The sequence below is a fragment of the Helicoverpa zea genome, chromosome 17 (assembly GCF_022581195.2).
Source record: "Helicoverpa zea isolate HzStark_Cry1AcR chromosome 17, ilHelZeax1.1, whole genome shotgun sequence".
NCBI lineage: Eukaryota > Metazoa > Arthropoda > Insecta > Lepidoptera > Noctuidae > Helicoverpa > Helicoverpa zea.
In genome coordinates, this window is record NC_061468.1 from 12,061,230 (window position 1) to 12,086,738 (window position 25,509).

Genomic DNA, 25,509 nt, shown 5'->3' on the forward strand with positions numbered 1-25,509 from the left:
CATTTCTTGAATGAAAAATATTTTTTAATAATAATGCCACTATCTACGACATTTAAGTTAAAATACGTAACGTTTATTAACGTTATTTTTAATCACGTAGTCAAGTAATTTATGTAAGTAATAATAATAAAAATATTTTTGTACACGGATATTTAAATAGAGAAGTACTTGTTAATTGAAGATTTATTTCTATCGTAGATAGTGGCATTATTATTAAAAAAATATTTTTGATTCAAGAAATGCAATTGTTTTATTTTTTCCTAACGCTTGTGTTCGCAACTGTACCATATTAATAAATACTAACCTACCAAGTTAAGAACGTTGCTTAGACAATGGCACGGCCGCTTTTTTGTAGCTATCCGAACTTGGTCGGATTATGTAGGGTTTCGATGCTCCGTCAGTATTATAATTGTCTTTCTTTAATTACTGAATTTAATGACATGAAATTTTGCAAGTGAATAGTTGAACGATTAAACTAATTATTGGCATACATTTTACCATGCAATTCCTTTAGAACGTCGTGATATTCGACTGCTTTGTAAACAGTGATCTGTTCATGGTAAAATATCCTATAACTTTTTAATTACTAACGGAACATCATTGATACTTGGCAACATGTTGGAGACACTTACAAGGTTTGTGTAAACGTGAAAATCTAGACCCCAAACTGCATACTTTAAGAACTAAGACCTAATAAGTGTATTTTACGTTTATATTTTTATCTTTTAAACCCTACGACTTTTTCTAAATCTGGTTTTTAAACAAATATAAACCAATTCAAAACAACGTATGTAAAAATCTACAGCTCTCTATGTAAGCGCTTTATATGAAAACTAGTTAATGGCCAAACGTTCGCGTAGCGGAAAATTGAATTTCTCCGAAGTTTATGCATGCACTGATTTCATTCATACATAATCAATTATACACAAATACACACTAATTTTCGGACACATCTCTTTTCTTCTAAAGTCTATGGATTAAAAAAAGTTCCGCCAGGACAACGTTCGTCAACGTTCGCCCAGCGGAATCTGTTTTTGGTGAATTTCTCCACAGTGGCTGCATACACAAATTTTTATTTACCATACACAATTATAGGACGTCTTACACTAATTATCTGCATAATTAAAATCTTTAAATTCAACAACATTCCGCTGCGCGAACGCACACGTTATTTTTAGGTTTCGGAGGCGTGAGTCACCTCGCGACACAGACACCAGAGTGCTTAGTGCGAGTTTTCGTGAATTTTTTTACGGACTCACATGAGAGCGCGTATACTAAGATTTGTATGGAACAAAAACAGCTCCACCTAGTGTCAAAAATTGGAACCTGTTTTTGTTCCATACAAACAGTGTTGCCAACAGTTGTAGAAGCTTACCACCAGAGTCAACTTTTAAAACCACCAGAAAACCACTAACAAAAATTTATCCCACACTTAAAATCACCAAATTCACCACTAAAAAAATATTGTTTATATTTTATTGTAACCTAAAACAATTTAATCATCCAAAGATGTAACTCGGCAACGATAGAAAATTAAAACAGACAAAGCATTACATCTGTTTAGCAATTCATCCGACCCGATCCGAATCCTTCACAAATTATAATCGGCGTAGTAGTTTCACAAATTGTTTAGTTACGCATTTGACCAATGAATGAGTACTTAATGTAATTATATAGTAGTCGTTCACCTTTTTGTTTTGTAGATGCTTTTTTGACATTCCGTGAGACTTCAAATCTCCATAGTAACTCCTTAAAGTTGTACCACAAAACTTACATTTCGCTACTTGACCCGCAGTACTTTCAACATTTCGCCACTAAATAGGGGACTTAAACCACCAGTATTAGTGGAAAATCCACTAAGTTGGCAACACTGCATACAAATCTTAGTATACGCGCTCTCATGTGAGTCCGTAAAAAAATTCACGAAAACTCGCACTAAGCACTCAGAGCACAAGAGAGCTTGAGAACTTTTGAACAAAGAGTACCGAATAGAGTTTATCTCTCGCACTAATCTGGTATTGACCAAACACAAAATTAGTATTATTCAAACTTAAATCCGTTTATTTAAATAAGGCTGATTTATCAGTTCTTTTTGAACATCAGAAACAACAAAAGGAAGCTCCAAAACGCCCACTTTTCATGTTACAGGAAAGAAAAGTGGCGCAAGAAACTACCAAGCAACACATCCCGACCCCATCAAATTTTAACAGCGCTAAGTAGCCCGAAGTCCAACTCAATGTTCAGTTCAATTCACTCATTATCAATTGCTCGAAACATTTCGTACATACCATTATTTATTTTTATCCTAATATGTTTTTCTGTTCATTTCAAGAATAAATTAAATTCGAGGTCAAAAATGTTAACAAGAAAAGTATCAAGGTACATAGGTAGTAGTTTTTCTTTGTCAAACTAGAAAATTTAACCTATGTTATAAAATAGAAACACTTGATTACCTAATTCCATCCCAATTTCCATTTCTCAATTAAATAAATCAATATAAAATCTTTCTTTAAATTATTGAGCCAGTATAAAATTACATAGGGAACTTAGAAAAAAATAAATAATAAAAGGGTGTGTGTTTTTATTGCCATAAGTGTATGGTGCGCAAAGCGATCCCCACTCTTCCGCCGAGAGCTCATTATCCGTGCCGATAATTATACCTATATTATTCCGCATTAAAGGACGCCGGAGGAGTTCGAAATTACGTTTTCGTATTCTAAAGTTTATACCCAAAATGAAACAACAAGATTGTGCCACCAGTGTCCCGCGTTATGTGTGTAACGCGCTTGCCGGCCTGGACTAGCGGGCGCTACTAGTGAAAACCTGCAGTACTCGTTTGTTCAAATAATAGCGTATAGTACCTCGCTCACTCTCCTCAATAACTATTACAGTCAGTGCTTCCTGTAAACTGTATATTATAATCTTAATAACTCGTACGTACTATACACGGAATGATTTGATATGTATTATCTGAAAGAGGCAAATGTTTTCTTATGCATAAAGATTGTATACACTGTTTTGCAAAAAACAGGGCCTTCTGTGCGAAATCTCAGTTTTAAAGAGTGGTTAATTCTTATTTTGGACTAATTCCTGGTAGAAGGTTCGAACTTTCTACGTTCCACATATGCCAGTCATTAAAACATTTTGAAACATACGTAAAGTCTTCAAAACTCTGATTTGGTTTTGGTGCCCGTTTTTTTTTTGCAATACAGTTTATTTTGAGATCAGATTGTGTTTTCAGTCAATTTTTTTTTGCAACATTAGATATTGTGTATGGGTAAGATTGATGTCCGACGAATGTTTAGTGAATAAGTTATTCATTTTATGGTCGTGCGCGGCACTAGGGCGCCACGTCCCGGGTGAGCGCGGCCAGGCGCGCCAGCAGCGCGGCGTGCGGCGCCAGCGCGGCCGCCAGCTCGTCGTGCGCCGCCAGCAGCGCGCGCAGCCCCGCGCCGCGCGCGCCCACGCCGGCGCCGGGCCGCGCCTCGGGCCGCGCCGCGCCCGCCGCCTGCGCGTCGCCGGCGTCGCGCAGCGCGTGCTCGGCGTCCTGCACGCGCGCCGCCAGCGTCAGCAGCTTGAGCTCGGCGCTCGACACGTCCTTGTCCAGGATCTGCGTCTGCAGGAACACTGTCTGCGCCACCTTGTACCTTTCACATCGACACGTATGAGCCACACGCATTCAATTCATCCATCGAATAACTTTAAAAAATCGATCAAGAGCGTGTCCAACCAAGTAGTGTAGCGTTTCGTAATTTCCCGGTTATTACTCATACCGACCCCATTAAGAGCGCGAAAGTACAGTGATTGGTTTTCTCCTTTGCAACAACTAGCCCGGTTATGTGTGTTAGGTTTTCGGTGGTAACTTTGCATTGCGTGAATGATGAAGTCATGGTGGCCTACTGGGTAAAAAACCTACCTCTCAAGTATGTGGGCGTGGGTTCGATTCCAGGTCAGGCAAGTACCAATGCAAATTTTCTGAGTTTGTATGTACTTTCTAAGTATATCTTGGACACCAATGACTATGTTTCGGTTGGCACGTTGAGCCAGAACCTAGAGTTCCTGGCTGCCATTGAACTTCCTCGCAATTGTTACAGGTAGTCAGAAGCCAGTTAATCTGACACAGTGCAGCCAAGGGGTATTGGGTGGCCCGGGTAACTAAGTTGAGGAAGTCAGATAGGCAGTTGCTCCTGGTACTCAGCTGCATCCAGTGAGAATGGTAGCCGACTCCAATATATATACTTGGGACAAGGCTCGGGAGATAATAAAGTTAATTTATCACTTTGTCATACATATAATTACTGGTAGCAAATTACAGCTTTCTAGTGCTAACGGTCTCTGAAACTATACGTGGACGGACAAACAGCCAGACATAGATATAAGGGTTGCATAGTCCACTAGGAACCCTTAAGGCTCGAGCAGACCGGATGCGTATGCGTAACCACGTCGTAGTCACGCGCGTAGTTACGGCGTAACCATGAGTTGTAATGTATGGAAATGTATGAGACAGGCCACACCGCTTGCGTAACGTAGACACGCGCGTCGTTACGCAAGCGGTGTGGCCTGTCTCATACATTTCCATACATTACAACTCATGGTTACGCCGTAACTACGCGCGTGACTACGCTTACGTCTACGCATACGCATCCGGTCTGCTGGAGCCTTTATAGTCGCTATACTGTGCATGCTATAGACCAACTATTATAGACTGGCTGGTTAGTCTAGTGGTAGCAAGCGCGGCTGCTGAGCACGAGCTCTCTTGTTTGTTTTCCGGATCGATCGCTTTGTGGGTTTTATAAACTTTCAGTTGCTGTTTAACTTTGTTGTTTTAATGTCTTTGTTATGTATGGATAATTTTATGTATGTATATTTGTATTTTTATGGGCCCTAGTTGCCTGAAATAAAGGAATAAATAAAATAGAGACCCTATAGAGATATCTCATCGTCTCCCGAGCCTTTTCTTAACTATGTTAGGGTCGGCTTCCAGTCTCACTGGATGCAGCTAAGTACCAGGGCGTCTACATCTACCTATAATTGCAATCTGCACTCTTCGGTGTAGCACGAATGATAAAGGGGCGAAGCGTTTTCCAACAACAAATGAATGAAGTGTAGCATCGTACCAGTCGGCGATGGCGTCAGCTCGCGCGCGGGCGAGCGGCGCAGCGCGCTGCAGCAGCGCCCGCGCGCGCCGGCCCGTCTCCGCCACCGTGATGCGCTCCAGCACGTGGAACTGCTCGTCGTTGTAGGTGAGCGAGCGCGTGGCGCGGTCCCGCACCAGGTGCTGCCACGAGTCGCGCAGCCGCTCCACCAGCGTGCGCGCGCGCACGTGCAGGCGCAGCTCCGCCGGGCACGGCGCCGCCGCCGCGTCGAACTCCGCGCGCAGCGCCGGCGCCGCGTGCCGCGCCAGCAGCGCCTGCGCCGCCGCGCGCAGCGCCGCCGCCTCGCCCGCCACCAGCGCCGCCATGGCGGCCCAGCCGTCGCGCGCCGGCGCCGCCCGCTCCAGCGCGCGCGCGGCCGCCAGCGCCAGCGCCGCGTGCGCCGCCAGCGCGTCGGCCCGCGCCGCCACGCGCGCCAGCCGCGCCGCCAGCAGCGCGCCCCAGCGCGACACGCACGCGCCGCACAGCAGCGACGCCGCGCACGCCGCCTCCACGCGCCGCTTGATGGCGTGGCCCACGCTGCACGCCGTCTGCGGGCCGAGGCGTGAGTCGGGCGCGGGGGCGGAGGCCGCCGCCCGAGCCCGGCTGGCTTACCTTGGCCTGGCTGGCGTCGTTCTCGACGGACACGATGTTGGGGAACACGGGGAACTTGGGTATGTCGGGCTCCGGCGCCATGCTCACGTTGTTGTTGTTCTTGTTGAAAAGCATAAGCGGCTCCTCCGCCGTCGTCTCCGGGTAGTCCTTTCCTACACCACACAAAAACTCGTAAAAAAGATCGCTCGAGGACACAAAGTTTCAATCGATTGCGGGTGTTCAGTAGATACAGTTTTGGACATAGTCCGTTACAAAATAAACGCAATACATACTTTTAACAAAAATGCCCTTATTATTATTTTCTTGTTGGTATGAGTCACGCGGATTTTTTGTCCAACTGGTGTGTTGAGAGACCGGACATATAATTGCATAAAATACGCCAGTGCTGCTTCGTACAGTTAGCGTCAACCGTGTCGTCACGCAACTAGATCCACGTTACAGTCGACGCTCCTACACTGAACAAGTATTGCTTTCGATATTTACATAGTAGCGGAGGGGGGGGGGGGCGGGTGCCATCGCGGCACGGGCAAAAGGGACCATCCACGTAATCTGCAAAACCTAGGTTCACTACCAGACGCAGAGCAGGTCCGAGACATTGCCACGGGACTGAGAGAGGTGACACAGTCCGACTGTCACCTTTCTTTTCCACCTGCGTCCTTGCCGCACGCCCGCTCGATCCAAAATTACAATAAATTGACTGATTACTATGAATTCCTTAAAGTTAGAAAAAAAAAATTTGAATTTATTCTGCGCCTACTTTTTGAGTCCTCAATCTAACAAAAACTTGAGTCACCACTTAATTCTGAGTTTAATTTCAATTTAAAAGAGTCCTGAAATCAACAATAAAAAAAAAATCTTTATGGTGGTTTTTTTTATAAGCTGGTCAGGTACTTTTGTGTCCCATAATTAAAAAAAAATACACACGGCACTGATGGTAGGTTTATGCGTTTAGAAATAATTCATAAAAAAAAATTTGGGGTGCTCAATAGGTAGCCGCCCCGGCTGACACCCGATGCTACGCCGCCACTGCATATCAAGATCAAATAATGAAGATGTAAAATTCTAATAAATAAGGAGGGCGCGTCATTTCAGCTTAGACGAGCTATAGGAGCGCGGCTCACCCAGCGTACTGTCGTCCACGACGGACAGCAGCAGCTTGTCCTGGTGCAGCAGGATCTGCGACTCCGCCACCACGCTCGTCTGCTCGCAGATGTACGTCTGTAGGTGCTCGTACTTCTCTTCCGGCTTCAGGAACACCTGCCCACAACACGTGCATCACTTCCAGTTTTACATAGCCGTTTCCGTTAGCGGCGGGGGTTTACTCGTAAATTAATACAATTACATTTAGAATTGTACAAAGAGTTTTTAATTTTCCTAGATGGCGGTTTTTATTATTTTCCATACTTAAAACTATCTTTGTAAACATCAATAAAATAACAGGTTTTATTAATCTGCAAACAACAACAGCTAAAAATAAATATTTCCAAATAATTAAAGAGAGCAATTACAAAACGAATTTAAAAACGGCTGGCACCCCAGCAGTGACAATGACACAACAAATTATGTCTTTAATATTGGGGTATTGTGCCATGCAATCTGCACTCCCACTGCAGGAATCACTATAGTGTCCAAGGGAGTCCAAAGACATTGGCAGCAATCTGGCGGGGTTGTAATCTGTATATATAAAAATGAAACCCGCTTTCCGTTGCCACGAAATAACATGAAAACAGCTTTACCGATTTGGCTGAAAATTAGAGGGGAGGTAACTTAGACTCGGAAGAAGGTTTAAGGAGTTTTTGTCACCATCCGGCTACGGGACGCGGGTGAAACCGCGGGCGAAAGCTAGTTACAAATAATGTACATATAATATTAATTGTTGCTTATTCACAATATTGAACAAAATTACTAAGGGTCGGTTCATATCTAACGGAATATGCGTCGCGTATTACCGGTCGCGTAACGCCAGAACTGACAAATATACGGTAAAACATTCAATCATTCACACCTAACCGATGATGCGTTAGTGCGTCGATCAAACATTTACGATACGCTCGACGCATTTTCCGTCAGATATGAACCGACCCTAAGAGCTTATAAACCCTCTGCTTCACGAGAAGATTGTGGTGATTGTTGATTATTTGTCTTCAGCTTCAGCCAATAATATACCTTTGGTTGGACTATAAAGATGTTAGAAGAAGATATTTTTTATTGGCTCTGCAACTACTAATCTGATTGGAAAATTCTTTCAATGTTGGCATGTTAGACTATCTACAACATAAGCCATAGTGACTATATTTCCTTACTTTAATGCTAGCTGCTTTATTAACATGGAACACATGTACAGGGGTTGTGGATGTCGTTATTTGAACTTCAGAGAAAAACCGTTCGAAAGTCCATATCCTGTGAGGATCCACTTCCAGTAGGCCAGCGAGAAGAGGAGTCACGAGCTTCCGTAAGCCTACACTCAGTTGGCAGTGTGGTGGCAGGTCACGTGCCCAATCTATTGGCCCATTCTCAGTTGTTTGGGTTCCCTGAAAATTTTAGTTCATAATTTATGATAAGTGTTAGAATAAATGAAAAATATTCACAGATAATTTGTTTCTACAATACTTACTGCAATGACTCCAGATGCCTTCTTTGTAGTAATATAAAACATAGTTTCTTTATTTCTTCTACCTCCATATGGTCGAAATGGCAGCTGGCCTGTGGCCACATGGTACAATGTGACGCCGATAGACCACAGGTCCACTGTAGCACCAAAACTCTTTCCCACTGGTTTCCGCAACACTGCTCTTTCATACATGTCAGGGTGTAGGTACTCCTCAGTACCGTACAAAGACACAAACTGTTCCTCCTCTTGCAGCTCTCTGGCTGCTCCGAAGTCTGTGAGCTTATATGTAGTAGTTCCATCCTCATTAATATACTTCATGATATTTCCTGGTTTTAAATCTCTGTGCACTAAGTTATTATCCCGTAAATGTTTCATGCCAGCTGTTAAGTGCTCCAAAACTAATAGAAACTCGTGTTCTTGAAGACCATAGGTATTCTCAGGGTCATCGAGTATGTTGAACAAGCTGCCTCCGGTGCACAGCTCCATCACGATCACTTTACCGCGGCCTTCCTGTTCCTCCTCGATCGCAAGAAGTTTCACGATGTTCTCGTGTTTCACCTTCTTGAGCACCTCAAACTCCCTCATCTGCACATCGTGCGGCCGCATGTGACTCAGCTGGTTGAACGTCTTCACCGCCACGGGTTCCCCGTTGTTTTTGTTGACGCCCTGGAACACGGCGCCTGTAGCGCCCTTTCCGAGCACGCTAGTCGTGCACCACACATAGTTCTCGGAGCCCCGTAAGAAGGACATTCTTGAAAGTTACTTGTGCAATACAGTTACAAAATGTTCAAAGAGGATTTCAAACTCCGTAAGAGTATTTTATGCACAGCAGTCTAAGTGATCTCTTACAGCCATAACATAACCTATGCACTCGTAGTTGTGTAATGCAATACAAAAGTGATGTTCAATTTGAATACTTTCAATAAATAAAATCAACTTTCCAATAAACTGCAAAAATAAATAAAACTTCATTCGTATCATGACAAATGACACCAAAATACCAAACTGCGGCTGCCAGGCCACAGACTACTATGTGTTGGTCTGCTGATAGTATGGCATCTCGCAGTTCAGCCTTTGACTTTCTCTCGTTAAGGTATTTAGAGATGTTGATAATTTGTAAATTATTATTTAGCAGTAGCAGTCGATTGTAGCTCTAGAAATTTTGATTTCTGTTAGTCGGTTCTCGCATGTAATACGCAGTTTCCAAAATCCGACTTGGCAACACTGAATGTGGTGTGAGCATAGATGTAATATACAAACAAGATTGCGCACTATCAAAATATATGTTTACGAAAATAAACTCTATTCCAACGCAATAAGGTACTAAATTGGCTGCATAATACACAGAGCAAATCCGAGCCGAGAGGGATAGTTATAACGGAGGCCGCGTGTCTCGTTCTAACACCTTGTTAGTATAAAAAAATGTTATGATCAACAGTTTTGTCTACTATTTTAAGAATTGTAAGTCAACAAATTAATAACCAGAATCGCATTAATTTATTCGCATTGATTCCTAAACCATAAAGAACATAAATTTGTGTTTTGCTTTTTTTTATTTGTAGCCCTGAACGCACCTAGCGCGTATTCTGCATTTAAAATTTTGTTTATATTTTTTTGCATGAAATGAATTTAAACTATTAAAATGGTGAAAAAGTGTTGCATTTATACTTGTAAAAATGAATCCTATGGTGGTTGCAATATGTCGTTCCACAGGTTAGCTAATAATAACATTTTCGTAAGTCAAACAACTAGGGTGCCCATGAATTCTAGTAGGTAATGAGTCAAAATATGTGTGACGGATTCTCAAACTGTTATACTATTGATACAGCTTCCCAAAAAATGAAGAAAGGCGACATAAATGGCTCATCAGTCCATATATGAAGCAAAAATACAAAAAATCAGTCTTCACTTCGAATCTTTCTGCTTTTATACTGCTAATTACCAAAACAAACTTCAATGCCAATCTTGTTTAATAATCTTAGCAAATTCGGATTTGTCTCACATAGCTTAATCTCATAGTCCATTAGAAAGGGACAGACAGTCTCCGTACCATCTGCTTCACTCGGCTCGTTTTTTGGGTAAAAGTGCGCAGTCCTGTATTACGTCTATGGGTGTGAATCAATGTCACTCAGTGTCCTGTCCAGTCCAGTGTCACTCAGAAAATGACAGTTATTGTCCTGTTTGTTGCATCCTGTTGTGTCGTTTCATTAAGCTTGATTTTACAAATTAATAGCCAAACTCTATTTAAAAGCTTCTTTTACAATTGTGTTGTAAATTAATCATCATTGATCAGCGATCAGTGATCTGCTAGTCTTATAAGTACATAATATCAATATCTTACAAAAAAATGTGAGTGATGTGATACCAAGGTATATTTCTTCAAAATAAAATTAGGTTTTTCAATATATTTTTTAAGATTTAATGTTTTGCAAGTTTAGGTCATCGCGTGACGAGATAAGACGGCGAGATCGCTCATCGAGTAAGACAGAACATCGTATGGACCGCAAACACAGGAGTGACGACAGATCGAGGCCTCATTCTCCCCATACATCTAAAGACAGGTCTATTAGTAGAGAAAGAAAAGACTCAAAACGAAAAAAAAGTAGGAAAAAGAAAAAACATTCATCTAGCAGTAGGTCAAGCAGTGACAGTGATGAGGAGGAGCTTAAGTTGTTACAAAGACTTGAGGCAGAGCGCCTCAGGCTCAAGGAGGAGAAAAAGAAGCAGAAGGAAAAATTGAAAGCTAATGAGACACCTGAAGAAAAGAGGTACACTCAACTACATCATAGTGACCACACAACTTCCTGCCTTATAGTAGCATACTGTTATTCCTTCCCTCACTCAATATTACTTGATCCCAGTAGAAACATATAGGAAGTGATGGTACAATAGGTATATTTATATAAGTATTTGTGCTAACAACATTTTAATAACATTAAATGTTAAACTGCCAGGGCTCGGCGCCTGAGAGAGAAGCAAGAGAAGGAGCGTAAGCGTCGTGAGCGCATGGGCTGGGACAATGAGTATCAGTGCTACACCAACCAGGACAATCCCTTTGGTGACTCTGCACTGACCAACACATTTGTCTGGACAAAGAAACTTGCCAAGGAAGGTGTCAAGACTGTGTCTCGAGATGAACTCGAAGCTCTCAATCGACAAAAGCAATTGGAGAACAAAATAGAGTTGGAAAAGGTAATTCTTGAAATCAAACAAGTTCAACAGCAGCCATTTGCTGTGGTTTTACCTATGTCTTGGCAGAACTTCTTTTTGTACCTTGATTTAGCTTAATACGTCACCTTGGGATAGTGTAACTTCACAACAGTAAAAGAATTTGTTTACTCAGTACTTTTGGAGACAAAAGGCTTGGAGGGAATTTACTATCGCCAAAATTATAGGCAAAATATTTTTTTGCCAAAGGTAATTTACTTAAATTGAACAATAAGATGTCATTTCACAATGAAGTAGTGGTTGTCAAGTGGATAAATAAGTAACGTGTAAAGTATGAATGTAGGTCAATTCCAGGTCAGGCAATTACCAATGCAAGTTTTCTAAGTTTGTATGTGCTTTCTATGTATACCTTGTACACCACTGACAGTGCTGCACGATAATCTGTAGATCCCGGCTGTCATTTGAACACCTTTGGCAGTAGTTACAGGTAGTCAGAAGCCTAAGTCCAGAACCAGTTTAACCTAGGGGTCTTTGTAAAACACTGGTTCTCAGCTGCATCCGTTTAGACTGGAAGGCGACCACAGCATAGTTGGGAAAAGGATGGTGATGAAGTGTTGATGGGTGTTTTTCAGAAAACTTGACCCTAGCAAAATCGGCCTGTCCCACACCTTCAAACATTTTTATTTTGATTTTTTTATATGGCACGTGTGAAAGTGAGTTTTTGATAAATTTAGGTATATATTTTAATGTACAATTAAATCAATATGTAGCATAAAAAGTGGATAGTTATTTTTATATTTAAAATAAACCTAAAGAGGACGTATAAATATCGTGTGTCCCATGGCGCTCTTGGAGATTTCAAATACATCTTACTTCTAAAATATTCGTTTTTGGGTATGTTTAAGTTTTTGAACTTAGTCTCTGTATTTCTAAAAACGTATTTTTAATTTTTATGCCATAAATTTATTGTTATTTTAAGAAATATCATTATTTTAATGTTGTCCTACGAAAATCATTGTTCCGGAAAATCCGGTTTCGTCACGGTGAATTTGATATCGTACTCAAGACAAAATCTACTAATTTGTGTTTTTTCTACCTTCTTGGCAACTTTATGACCGTATTAGGATTCCGCCATTGCCGTTTTAAAGTCAGTTAAGGCTAAAACTGTGACGACAATGTTGGTGTCATCGGCGCGCAAAATTTTTGATCCGGATAGTGGCAGTATTTAAAAGGTCAATAAATTGTTTTCTTAACTCTATAACACTGTATATAACATAAACAACTCATTATTATTAGATTAGTAAGGCTAAAAACAAGGTTTTTAAAATAAATATTAGTTATTTTCAATTTTAAAAGTCTCGTGAGATGAAAACGTCACCTCCTGTGCGTCACGTTACATACTACCGGAACAAAATCGTAACGATCTTGAATTGTAAAGCTTAGTGTACAATTAAATAATTTATGGGAGCGTCCTGTCCGCGCGTGTGGTAGGTATCAAACGAAAAGGCTTACATTTAATCGGTTTTGTTTATATATGTGTGTGTAAAGGTTTATATCTAAAAATTTAGTGAGTTAATACTTTATTCTTTGTAATTGTGTTTTGAAATCGGCAGTGTGGACATTGCTCAAATTATTCTTATCCATCACAAAATTTTCATAATAGTCACTGTCCCATATTCTGGATGTTACAAAAATGGTTTAAAAATATATATTTTTCATTTTATAGCGTTTATTTTGGCATCATAGTATTTTGTTAGTATCTAAAATTTCTCACTAGGCTTGATTTTGGAAATCGTAGCGGGTATCATTAGTAATGACAACTTTTCTAGTGAGATGTGTCCAAGAAGTGACGAAAGTGAAATTATTTAGCTGATTATATAATAATCTTATAGAATTATGCTATCGTTTTGTTTGTTTTTAAAAGATTTTAAGTATATCTTTATGCCACCATAAGTTGATTTCGTTTTAATACTTGTTTGTTTTATTTCTAATTAATTATATTTTGTGACGTTCAGGAATACTATGCATCATACGCTGACAGAAAAACTTTAATATTTCTTAAAATCATATTATAATTTTAATTTAAAATGCAGATTTAGCTAGTTAACAATATATTCTTTAATATTAGAGTAAATAAAATAGAATTCACGAAATAAAAAAAAAATATTTCCTGTGCGTCACAGGGTATTCTTTTCTGAAAATCACCCTGATAATAATTTGGTGTTCATTAACAATTTTTGGGTTAACAATGATTGTTTTTGGGATTAGTTTGTTTAAATAGTTAAGCAAGATGTTATCTTTGGGTAAAATTTTACATTTAAATGTGGGTCGAATTTTGGTGACCATTTACTAGTTTTGTCTGTTTTATGATCTGTATGTGGTAAGCTAAACATATGCCATTTTGAAAGATTTTTAAAAAGGGCTGGACTTCTAGATTACATAAATGTGTTGTACATTTATGTAAAAGTTTACATAAATTTGTCCCAATCCTTAATGTCTTATATCTTAGTGAGTTTTGAATATTTTTTGTGCGTGGAATATGATACTAATATTATAAAGCGGAAGAGTTTGTGAAGCCGCTGGCACAAGCTAGTTGTTTAATATATACTAGCTTCTGCCAGCGGTTTCACCCGTATCCTTTGGGAACCTCTGCACGAACCCGAATAAAAAGCCTACAGCCTTCCTCGATAAATGGGCTATCTTACACTGAAAGAATTGTTCAAATCGGACCAGTAGTTCCTGAGATTAGCGCGTTCAAACAAACAAACTCTTCAGCTATATTAGTATAGATGTATGTATATTCGGCGTGTATTGTTGCGGGCTGCAGGTGAAGCAGCGGCGGCTGGAGCGCGAGGCGGAGCGCGCGGCGCGCGAGGCGGAGGCGGCGGGCGCGGCGCGCGCGCGCGAGGCGCTGCAGTTCCACGCCTGGGCGCGCCAGGAGGACGCCTTCCACCTGCACCAGGCGCGCCTGCGCTCGCAGATCCGCATCCGCGACGGCCGCGGTGCGTCTCTCCCGCCTCATTGCCGACTGCCGCGCTTGCCGTGCCAGGCGTGACAGTCACTTTTACCTACAATAGAATGGTTATTCTTACCAGTCTAACCGAGGGGTATCGGGTTGCCCGGGTAACTGGGTTGAGGAGGTCAGATAGGCAGTCGCTTCTTGTAAGGCACTGGTACTCAGCTGAATCCTCACAACACTCCTTAAACCCTCACAGATGAATGTAATGATTAAAAAGTTTAAAATAACATAACGAAACAGCTGGTAACCTTGCACCTAGTAAATGGTATAACTGTGAGGTATGTTGCAGCCAAACCCATCGACCTGCTAGCGTGGTACGTGAGCTCGGAGGAGTGCGTGGACGCGCTGGAGATGCACGAGCCCTACACCTACCTCAACGGGCTGCAGGCACAGGACTTGGAGGACCTACTTGAAGATATCAAGGTTGTGACTCATTCATGCCTGGACCTGTCACATAGATCACATAGATAGTTTATCACTTACCATACATCACCATCTATCCATGTCTATTCATATCCTGGGGCGCGATTCTACTAATTTTACTTAAGCGACATACGGTTCACATCCAAGTGAGATCCAATCATGACTGAAATTACGATTGAAGCGTATGTGGCATTCCGCTATTTTTCTTTTAAATTAACGTTTTTATCCGTTTCTGTGATTCCTTAATAAATCGCATTGTCTGTAAATTATTTTCGATACGACACACCTACCCTAAGCCAATCGAATGTCATTGGAATATGATTGGTCTTATACTAGTAGCAGAATGCCTGCTAAGGTTAAAACTGCTATTGCGATTCAATTTCTATTCAATTTTGACATTATTAACTTAGCAAAATCGGTATTGATATTGTGTATATTGATGTTAATAAAAGGTTTTCAATAGAGCAATGTAGTGGTGGACAATGTGTAAAGCTAGCAGTGGTGAGGCAGGTGTACAAGGAGCTGGAGAACAACGCGAACCAGGCGTACTGGCAGGACGTGCAGACCATCGTGCTGGCCGAGCTGGGCAAGCTGCGGCGGCTGGCGGCGCCCGACGCGCGGCGCGACGGCGTGCACCAGGCCGTGGCCGACGACGTCACGCAGGTGTTCCGCGGCAAGAGCGGCGCGCAGCTGCAGGCGCTGCAGGCGCAGATCGAGCGCAAGATCAGCGGCCGCCGCGACGGCGTCGACGTCGGCTACTGGGAGAGCCTGCTCAGCCAGCTCAAGGGTGAGTGTGGCGCGGCTGCGGCCTGTGCCTGTGTGTATGTGTGTGTGTGTGCTGACGCCGCCGCCGCGTGTTGCAGCGCACATGTCCCGCGCGCGTCTGCGCGACCGCCACCAGACCAACCTGCGCCGCAAGCTGCAGCTGCTCAAGCAGGAGCAGGGCGTGGCCGCCGCCTCCACCTCCGCCTCCGCGCCCGCGCCCGACCTCAAGCGCGAGCCCGATGAGCCGCACAGGTAAAACACGATATAATAATACATAGCCTATCTAGTTTTTACGGATAGGTATTCCGTATAAGGTATAAACTTAAAACACTGAGCGTGGCCCCATAAGCTCTTGACCGGTTTTTATTAAAGTTGCGCTTTTATAATATTGGAGTGATTGAAGATAACAAGATTTAGTAAGTGGCGAGATTCGTGTAACTGATAAGGATCGTGTCGCAGCCCCGTAGCGGCGGCGAGCCCCGTGGCGTCGACGTCGGCGGCGGGCGAGGTGGCGGGCTCGGCGGCGGACGAGGCGGCAGACTCAGCGGCGGACTCGGCGGCGGAGTCGTCGGGGTCGGAGCGCGGCGCCAGCGTGGCGCTGTACCGCGCGGGGCGCTACTCGCCGGCGCCGCTGTCGCCGCGCGCGCTGGAGCCGGGCACGCTGCTGACGGAGGCGGCGCTGGACGCGCAGCGCCTGGCGTACCTGCGCGCGCGGCAGGCGGGCGCGGCGGGCGGGGCGGGCGCGGGGCAGGCGGGCCCGGCGCTGGGGCCGGCGCCGGGCGACGCGGCGCTGGAGCGCGAGGCGCGGCGGGCGATGGGCGCGGCGCCGGACGAGGCGCAGTTCAGCGTGGAGCACGCGCTGCCCGACCAGCCCTGTCTGTGGGCCGACAAGTACCGCCCCAGGAAGCCCAGATATTTCAACCGGTCAGTATTTTCTACCGCACTTCTCGAACCAGAGTTAATATTCCTCTCTGACAGACCTATCGATGTATGTAGATCAATTTCATAATTGTGCCGGCTCGTCTTCGATACCAACTCTCATTTAAAGTAAGCTAGTCCAGTAAAGCCATTCACGATAACCTCGAGCTAAGAATTTTGCTGAACATTTACGTTTCATTATCACAATTTTTTTTTCATCCCACCATCTCGGAAAGAGTAGTTTTACTCTTTGATATCTGAGCGCAAAAGCCGTTTTTATCCTCTAGAGCGGCAAAGTGATTTGAATTTAGAACATCGTGTGCAATACTCCATTTGTGACAATCTTGATAAGACTTTTCAAACAAATACATATTAAACAAATAAAATACTGCTTATAATAATTATTCCATTAATTAAGTCATTTTTATTATTGTTTTTACATACATTATTAACCTCGTTTCATTTTTAAACTGAGTTTTCAAATAAATGAACTTTAATAGGTACTGCTTTTTAATTTGATACTCATATGTGCGCGCCATTTTGTTTTTTGCATTTAGTAATTTCCTCGATGAGGTGGGATGAAAAGTTACGTGTTGCACTCGAGTGCAAAGATTTTTCACCTTGTGCTCTTTTGATTCCCTCGCTATCGCTCAAGATTCTAATTATTGAAACACTCGCTGCGCTCGTGTTTCAATTTTAGAATCCTTCGCTTGCTCGGTCATCAAAATTGAGCCCGCGGTTAAAAAGCAACTTTGCACTCTTGTATAACAAATAACTATTTCATCCCACCATCTCGGAAAGAGTAGTTTTACCCTTTGATATCTGAGCGCAAAAGCGGTTTTTATCCTCTAGAGAGGTAAAGTGATTTGAATTTAGAACATCGTGTGCAATACTCCATTTGTGACAATCTTAAAAAATAATGGATAAGTTGGTATGTGATGTGGTAATGAGGCGGCGCTTGTGACAGGGTGCACACGGGCTTCGAGTGGAACAAGTACAACCAGACGCACTACGACATGGACAACCCGCCGCCCAAGATCGTGCAGGGCTACAAGTTCAACATCTTCTACCCCGACCTCATCGACAAGAACGCCACGCCCGAGTTCTCCCTGGTCAGTGCACTGCTCATACTGTCGTCTAATTCACTCATCAGTAATTCATTCATTGTGTACATTGAAGCCAGGGTGCTTAAGGATCATCAGAATCTGTTGGTTACCACCAGGTTACCCATTTCTAGCAGTTTTGGAATTCTTGTCTGTTTATCTGTTTGTTTGTGCACGCATCACGTAAAATCTTTAGAATTATTAAAATCTTAAACAAACTTTATAATGTAGGTATCTTGTTCTATAACTTAGTCTTTGTTTCTTGAAAATCGGGTCAGTCAAAAGATATTATTTAATGAGTTCAAGAAGTAAAATATCATAGTCCCCAGGCCGGCGAACAAAGGAGATGGCCATAGTAAAAAAACCCAGAATCGACAGCAACGAAATGGGTACCAATGGGTTCATTATGATAAACCTTTGATGGTGCCAAAAAGTCCAGCCTGAAATCCATGGGGGATCCATATATCATATTTTCCAAAAATATTTTATGTTGAATTTATGTTTATTTTAAAGGTTATTTACATCAAGGAACATAATAAAACAAGGTATACTAACATTATGCAAGCCAATAGCAATATCCCCATAGTTACAGAGTTGGCCTGGTGATTAAAAGATCTTGAGTTTGACCCCTACCCATTGCATTATTGACATGACACCACTCCAGAAAAGATTACTTATCTAACTGGGGAGGTTTCCCAGTTATGTGCAACCTTCATACCTGGCAAAGAGTAATTAAAAAAAAAACTATTATTAGGTGCATCAGCAAAAAGTTTAATTTTTTTTTTGGCTCTTTAGTGACAAGTATAGTTGTCACTTATCCGCATTAGTGGAAAGTACTCTTCAATACGAATAATATAAGCCCAAACACGAGGTAGTTTGCATATTCAGTGGTCGAGTTCCCTCGATCTTCTCTCGTCTCCATCATCAAGTCAACTGCAAACCTCCGCTCTTGTATAGTGCTAGCAGACATACACCTGAGTGCCAAGTTTTTACCCTATGCACGCCTACAACTTTCGCAAGTTGCTCTCAATTTCTCAGAGTTTCCATCATCAGATCCTCACCTGATGATTATCTGAGAAGTATACCCTATCAAACAAAAAAAAATATTTTGCAAATCGCAAACTTCTGACAGCAAACAGTAAAGGCAAACTTTTTTCGCGACCTAAATTCTTGATCGAAAAGCCGTCATAAAAAGAGAACCCCATGGTTTTTGGATGAGATGAATTACTTTTTTAAATCCACACATTATAATAAATTCAATGATACATATGAGGTTTCTTTCGACTGTGTGTGTTTTTTGGACATCTCCTTTTTTTATAACGCATACAAAGGAGATGGCCAAAAAAAAACCCAGAGTCGACAGAAACTTCGTATGTATGGTTGGATTCAGTATAATTTGTAGATTACAAAAAGTATTTCATATCATCTAAAAACCATGGGGTTCTCTTTTTACAAGGTTATTTCGATTAAGATTTTAGTATATAAAAAAGCTTAACTTTTCTGTTTGCCGTTTCTTTAGAAGTTGTGCGTCTAGGGTAAAAACTTTACACTCAGGTGTATGTCTGTTAGCACTATACACCAGTGAAGGTTTAGAGCTGACCTGATGATGGAGAAGAGAGACGGTCAAGGGAACTCGGCAATGGTGAATATTAACTACCTCGTGTTTGGGCTTATATTATTCGCATTGACGAGAACTTTTGACTTATGCGAATAGTGACTAAAAATAAAAAAAAGTAAAACTTCTTTTTTTTTCTTTTAAGTTTTTTTTTATCAACCTTTGCCAGTTCAGAAGTTTCCACATGGGTGGGGGTCAAACTCAAGACCTTTTAATTACCAGGCAAACTGCTCTGTAACTACGGGGATATTACTATTCGCATGTATAATGTTAGTATACATTGTTTTTTATGGTCCTTTATGTAAATAATCTTTAAAATCAACATACATTCAACATAACCTACTTTTGTGAAAATGTGATATAGCTCCTATACCCCATGGATTTCAGGTTTGACTTTTTGGCACCATCAAAGGTCTATCATAATGAACCCATTGGTACCCATTTCGTTGCTGTCGATTCTGGGTTTTTTTACTATGAAAATTTGGCCATCTCCTTTAAGACTTAAGTTGTGAATGCCTTTCTTACGATGAGTCCGACAAACTTTTCTAATGCGCGAAGTTTGGCGCTGCTGCGTTTTTGAATGCTTGACTGCTGGAATTGTCGATATGACGTCACTATGACTCTTCGTACGTACAAGTTTTTTGTTTTTTACAAAGTTAACTTCAAAATTATGGTCAACTTGTCCGACAAAGGTCATGCTGCGTATGGGGTGTCCAACTGGGGCCCGATTCTCCTAAGTTAATAAAGTCAAAATCGAATAGAAATCGAATCGCAATATGATCGGAATAGCAGTTTTAACCATATCGGGCATTCTGCTACTAATAAAAGACCAATCGCATTCGATTGACATTTGATTGGTGTGCGATTGGTCTGCTATTTTGGTGATTTTGGTCTATACGGTAGTTTGCTGTACAATCATTTTGCAATCGTAAATCATTTGCAGACAAAATGATTCATTATTGAATGACAGAAAAGGATAAAAACGTTTATTTCAAAGAAAAAATAGCGGAATGCCACTTACGATTCAATCGTAATCGAGTCGGGATTGAATCTCAGTCGAATCGAGTCGAACGTGAATCGTATGTCGCTTAAGTAAAATTAGGTGAATCTGGCCCCTGTCCACCATCCGGAAAATGTATATATATTTTAAAGATTTGGTATAAATTACGGACAATAGGTGTTGGATGTTAACAGGAAATCATCAATATATGATTCATTTCTACAGGAGGTATTTATTAACTAGATACGCCTATCCATAATATAATATAACATTATATAAGCTATAGCTTCCGAAATACTAACAATTAGTCGAAGTTTTTTTATTCTGAAATGTTGCATTTAAAACCGTCTGTCGAATAATGTATAAGGGTGCTTACATAAAGAAACAAGTTGCCGATACAGGCAAACCTGTACGGGTAGGTACCGATCAGTGCAGGTATAATATTTCAATACAATCCAATTGACTCACTTATAAAGAAACAGGGCCCCGATTCTCCTAAGTTAATAATGTCCAAATCGAATAAAAATCGAATCGCAATATGATCGTAATAGCAGTTTTAACCATATCGGGCATTCTGCTACTAATAAAAGACCAATCGTATTCGATTGACATTTGATTGGTGTGCGATTGGTCTGCTATTTTGATGATTTTGGTCTATACGGTAGTTTGCTGTACAATCATTTTGCAATCGTAAATCATTTGCAGACCACCCCATTGGTTTGCCTAATTTGAGGTTTCTTTGATAAAGAACACTTTATAATTAATAATAATAATAATAAATCATTTATTTCGGATTCATCCTAAAATTACATCCATATTTGTTAGTAAAATTACAAGCTTATAAACTAGTGTTAGTAATAATTAGCACTCATTTCTTTATTATTTAGCAAAAAACTAAAAGCTACAGAATTTAATGAGATTTTTGTGACTGCATTATCTTTACTAACTTCTGAATTCTTGGTTCAGTACTACTCAAAGCTAAACGCATGTCGGCAGTGGCATCCAACAGATTTCTATGCTTGTTTTTAACAATCAGAAGCGTTGAAAACACACTGACGTATTTATAGCTTAAAAGGGGGGTCCACTAGTTTAAAAAAACAGACAGTTTCGTAGGTAAGCAAATGCAAAGAAAGACATACACATGCATATCTATAGTGTATTCACGGAGACGAGTTAGTAGAGCGCTATCTCACTCACACAATTTTTTAACTGCGATTGGTCAGTGATAAATGCTAAGGCGGTGTACACAGTACGAGTACTTTTTAGTCTACTCATACTTCCCGTATTGTGCAGACGTGCTCTTCTTTGTGACTGTGCGCTCAACTTGTGAACCGGCTGGTGTATTGGATTATATGATTGATTGCTTTGATTGAGATAATGGCGGATATCGAACAATCTGCTGTTAAAAGAAAACGGCGGGCTTTTTTGTCTACCGAGAAGGCTATGATTTTAAATATGTACCACGCAATGAGAAATGCAGACTCTTCGGCCTCCAAGGGTGACATTCTGAAAGCAGTTGCATCTTCTTTAGGTGTTCACTGGGCTTCTGTTCATAGAATTGTAAAAGAGAAGAATGATAGTGGCGAGCTAAAATCTCCGAAGAAATTGAAGCAACGTTTGTCAATTGTTGATACGATTGATAACTTTACAAAATGTGCCATCAGAAATATAGTCCACAATTTCTTCGCGCAGAATGAAATACCTACTCTTGATAAGATTTTAAAGAAAATCAGTGATGATGGCACTTTGGGCGTTATAAAGAGAACGACGCTACATAAAATATTGAAAAAAATTGGTTTTAAATTTTGTAAGAGAAGCAGAAACAGCTTATTGCTGGATCGCGATGACATATTCTTTTGGAGAAGAAATTATCTGCGAGCTATCAAAAATGCACGAAATAATCATCAAAAAATCTACTATTTAGATGAAACTTGGGTGAATGAAGGTCACACTACCTCAAAAGCTTGGGTCGATACCACAGTGAAAAGCAGGCGAGACGCTTTTATTAATGGACTAACAACTGGCTTGAAAACACCTTCAGGTGTGTATTTTTTATTTATGTACTGGTCAATATTAATTTTTAAGCGGCGCATGTGTGCTAATGACCGGTTTATTGTTCTTTTGTCATAAATGAGCATTATCATAATAAAATACTTTTTCCCAATTTTTGCATAGAAAACTGGCCCAGGTGCGCTACATCCATTGTTATTATTATCATTAAGTTATAGTTATGTTCTCAGTGTTGAAACACGTGTTTTATAACATGTTTTATATTCTCTTTACAGGAAAAGGCAAAAGACTACTTATTACTCATATTGGGAGTGAGGATGGATTCGTCGAAGGTGGTCTAAATATGTTTGAGTCGAAGAAACAAGGCGATTATCACAAGGAGATGAATGCCGAAGAATTTGAAAATTGGTTTAGAGAAGTTTTAAATATGCTGGACGATAATTCTGTGATAGTCATGGATAACGCTTCCTATCACTCTAGGAAAATAGAGCGAATCCCAACGGCCAAATCTAAAAAACAGGATATATGTAATTGGTTACGCGAAAAAAATATTAGCTGTAACGCTGAAATGTTGAAACGTGAATTATTAAACATTGTTAAAAACCATAGACAGCGATACGACGCTTGTATTATAGACGAAATGGCAAAGTCACAAAACAAAACTGTACTGAGACTGCCACCGTATCATTGCGAATTAAATCCAATTGAGCTAGTGTGGGCTCAAGTTAAAGGAAATGTAGCTTCACACATGAAAACACACAAAATGGCAGAATTAAAAATTGTATTAAAGGAATCCATTCAATATATTGACGCAGAGAAATGGAAAAAATGTATAAAGCATGTCAAAGAAATAGTTGAGCCCAAAATGGATGCCATGGACAGAAATGTGGAAGCAATGACTGAAAGATTCATAATAAATGTAGGAAACGACAGTAGCGATAGTACGGAGAGTGATGATGATGATGATATGTTATGAAAATGTATACTAGGTAGATATTATAATATAATAAAGAAAATATAATCATTAACTCTCGATTTTATTTCTTTCCTTCATATCCATCAGTTAAATAAAAAAGTAGGTAACAATAAATAAATTCTATCAAAATGTCTCTCAATTAATACGATAGACGAAGCCGCAAGAAAAAACTAAGCGTACTTTTAAGAAGCGCAGTGTGAACGCACGTTTACATTTCTAAGGTATTGTTAACGCCCACTGATCCTAAAAAAGTTTTTTTTGTCTTTGTCATTTGTATGAAAATGTGCAATAGAGAAGGCGCTATACTAACTCGTCTCCGTGAATACACTATAGTTACAAATGCGCGAGCCGGACGTAAAATGTAGCCCAAACGTACATCACTTTTTGTTTGTTGAGAAATGCAAAAACGAGGGTATATCGTTTCTGAATAAAGCGGGTTTTAATTATTTTTTAAGACTCAGAACCAAAATTAAGTAGTAAAATGTAGCCCAAACATACATCTTCTTCTGTTGGACAAGTAAGATGGGTAGCGTCCACTTGGAATGCCTGCAGGGACCACCAGTGGTCCACCGCTTTAGAACCACTGCTTTATATTATGAGGTGCTTGTGATGATTATGATAGCTCAACTTTCATAAGACATGTTGTTACTGTGTACTGACTAATTCCCGATGTTGTGTACAGAAAGCATGCCCAGAGAACCCAGACTTTGCAGTGCTGCGTTTCCACGCGGGCCCTCCATACGAAGACATCGCGTTCAAGATCGTGAACCGCGAGTGGGAGTACTCGTACAAGCGCGGCTTCCGCTGCCACTTCCACAACAACATCTTCCAGCTGTGGTTCCACTTCAAGCGCTACCGGTACCGCCGCTAGACCTGCACCGTGTCACGGCCTCGCCCATCTATTTCTCATGTAAATGTCGATTACTTCTACTAACTAGCCAATGAGTAAGCGGAATAAACAACCATGCTCCCGCAATTTTGTATATTTTATGGACTCCTTACTGATCATAAATACCCATGCTAACTACATACCCTATAAATCACAAAAGATCCCAAAATTGGTATTCATTGTATTATCAATGCAATATTACGCTAACCATATTATAAAAGAAAAATATTTGATTTTAATTGCCCTTGCTCAGTAAAATTATACTCACCACCAAAAACATATGCCTACAGCTGTCTTTCCCAAAGTGGGCGATAACGCCTCCTTGCGGGCGCTGCAGGCCCACAGAGGGGTGGTGAGACACCCAGAAACAATGGGGGCATTGTGTGTTGAGGCTTTGGGGGCAATTTGTAATTTTATGTAGCTGGGAGGACTCTTAGAGAATGACTCTCGACTCTAATAAATGAATAAAATAAAGTTGGGATTCAATAATCATTCTCATTGGCAAGTGTAAGAGTTAACTTGAGAGACGTGAGCGCCGCTGTGTACCACCTGCTGTGCTCAGGTCTCAAGTTAACTCTTGCAGATTATAGTAAGTCTCTTTTAGAATGAATGTTTAATCTCCGCCAGTAAAGCTCACAACAAATTGGAAATCCAAATAAATAAACAATTAATTAATTTAATGCTTTTTAAGTAGGTGAAAAAATGGGGGTGCTAAAAATAAATTTATTCTTAAAGTGAGTCTCCCTGACCTCCAGTTTATCGTGCCCTCCGAAACACGGTCATTGGTTTCCAAGATATACTTACAAATTAGCACGCTTAGAAAAGTTGTATTGGTACGTACACTATAAAACAGTTCCTAAACATAATACAACAATAAACAGTTACATGCATAGAGTCTGGAAGTCGGTGGCGAAATAAACATAGCTGCATCCTCTAAGCAGACTTGCTGACGCACCTTACAGTTTTTTTTTGATTTTAGAAATCGTTTTTTTTTTGTAGGGTAGGATCTCTCTAGGTAGGATTTACTGACCGACTTTTTGTAGGACGTGGGCGTTGCACCATTGCTCTCGGACATGGGCGGGCAGCCTTAGGTTGCCATTCGATGAACTTCAATCAAATAGCAAAATCATTCAGATGGCTGCAACCATACTTATACAATATTTGACAGATCAGCAATCGAATAACTCTTAGGGTCGATTTATACTAGCGCAGAGTCGAAGCGCATCGAAGCGTCTATCCAAAAACTGGACATAACAAATTCAACC

General features: G+C 41.0%; 3 protein-coding genes across 6 annotated transcripts; 2 read left to right on the top strand and 1 right to left on the bottom strand.

The window, feature by feature from the left end:
* Positions 1-2,564: 2,564 nt before the first annotated feature.
* Positions 2,565-9,380, bottom strand: LOC124637926 (inhibitor of nuclear factor kappa-B kinase subunit epsilon). The gene is made up of 6 exons (XM_047174659.1): positions 8,362-9,380; positions 8,051-8,278; positions 6,869-7,004; positions 5,748-5,899; positions 5,118-5,683; positions 2,565-3,647 (listed from the first exon to the last, which is right to left on the bottom strand). Exons 1-6 carry the CDS (start codon positions 9,106-9,108, stop codon positions 3,341-3,343), a joined length of 2,136 nt encoding a protein of 711 aa, XP_047030615.1. The 5' UTR covers positions 9,109-9,380; the 3' UTR covers positions 2,565-3,340.
* Positions 9,381-10,499: 1,119 nt separating this feature from the next.
* On the top strand, positions 10,500-24,331 carry LOC124637927 (cactin). 4 transcript variants are annotated; one of them, XM_047174663.1, is made up of 10 exons: positions 10,500-10,727; positions 10,797-11,126; positions 11,313-11,550; positions 14,354-14,528; positions 14,835-14,968; positions 15,479-15,755; positions 15,832-15,985; positions 16,193-16,657; positions 17,619-17,763; positions 24,038-24,331. In XM_047174663.1, the coding sequence occupies exons 2-10, from the start codon at positions 10,855-10,857 to the stop codon at positions 24,224-24,226; spliced, it is 2,049 nt and encodes a 682-aa protein (XP_047030619.1). In that variant the 5' UTR covers positions 10,500-10,727; positions 10,797-10,854; the 3' UTR covers positions 24,227-24,331. The 4 variants fall into 4 exon arrangements, with proteins under 4 accessions (XP_047030619.1, XP_047030616.1, XP_047030618.1 ...); XM_047174660.1 differs by having other exon boundaries at positions 10,500-10,707; positions 10,775-11,126; XM_047174662.1 differs by having other exon boundaries at positions 10,500-10,707; positions 10,792-11,126.
* On the top strand, positions 21,251-23,407 carry LOC124637929. Its single transcript, XM_047174664.1, has 2 exons — positions 21,251-22,410; positions 22,655-23,407. Exons 1-2 carry the CDS (start codon positions 21,747-21,749, stop codon positions 23,353-23,355), a joined length of 1,365 nt encoding a protein of 454 aa, XP_047030620.1. The 5' UTR covers positions 21,251-21,746; the 3' UTR covers positions 23,356-23,407.
* Positions 24,332-25,509: the final 1,178 nt, after the last annotated feature.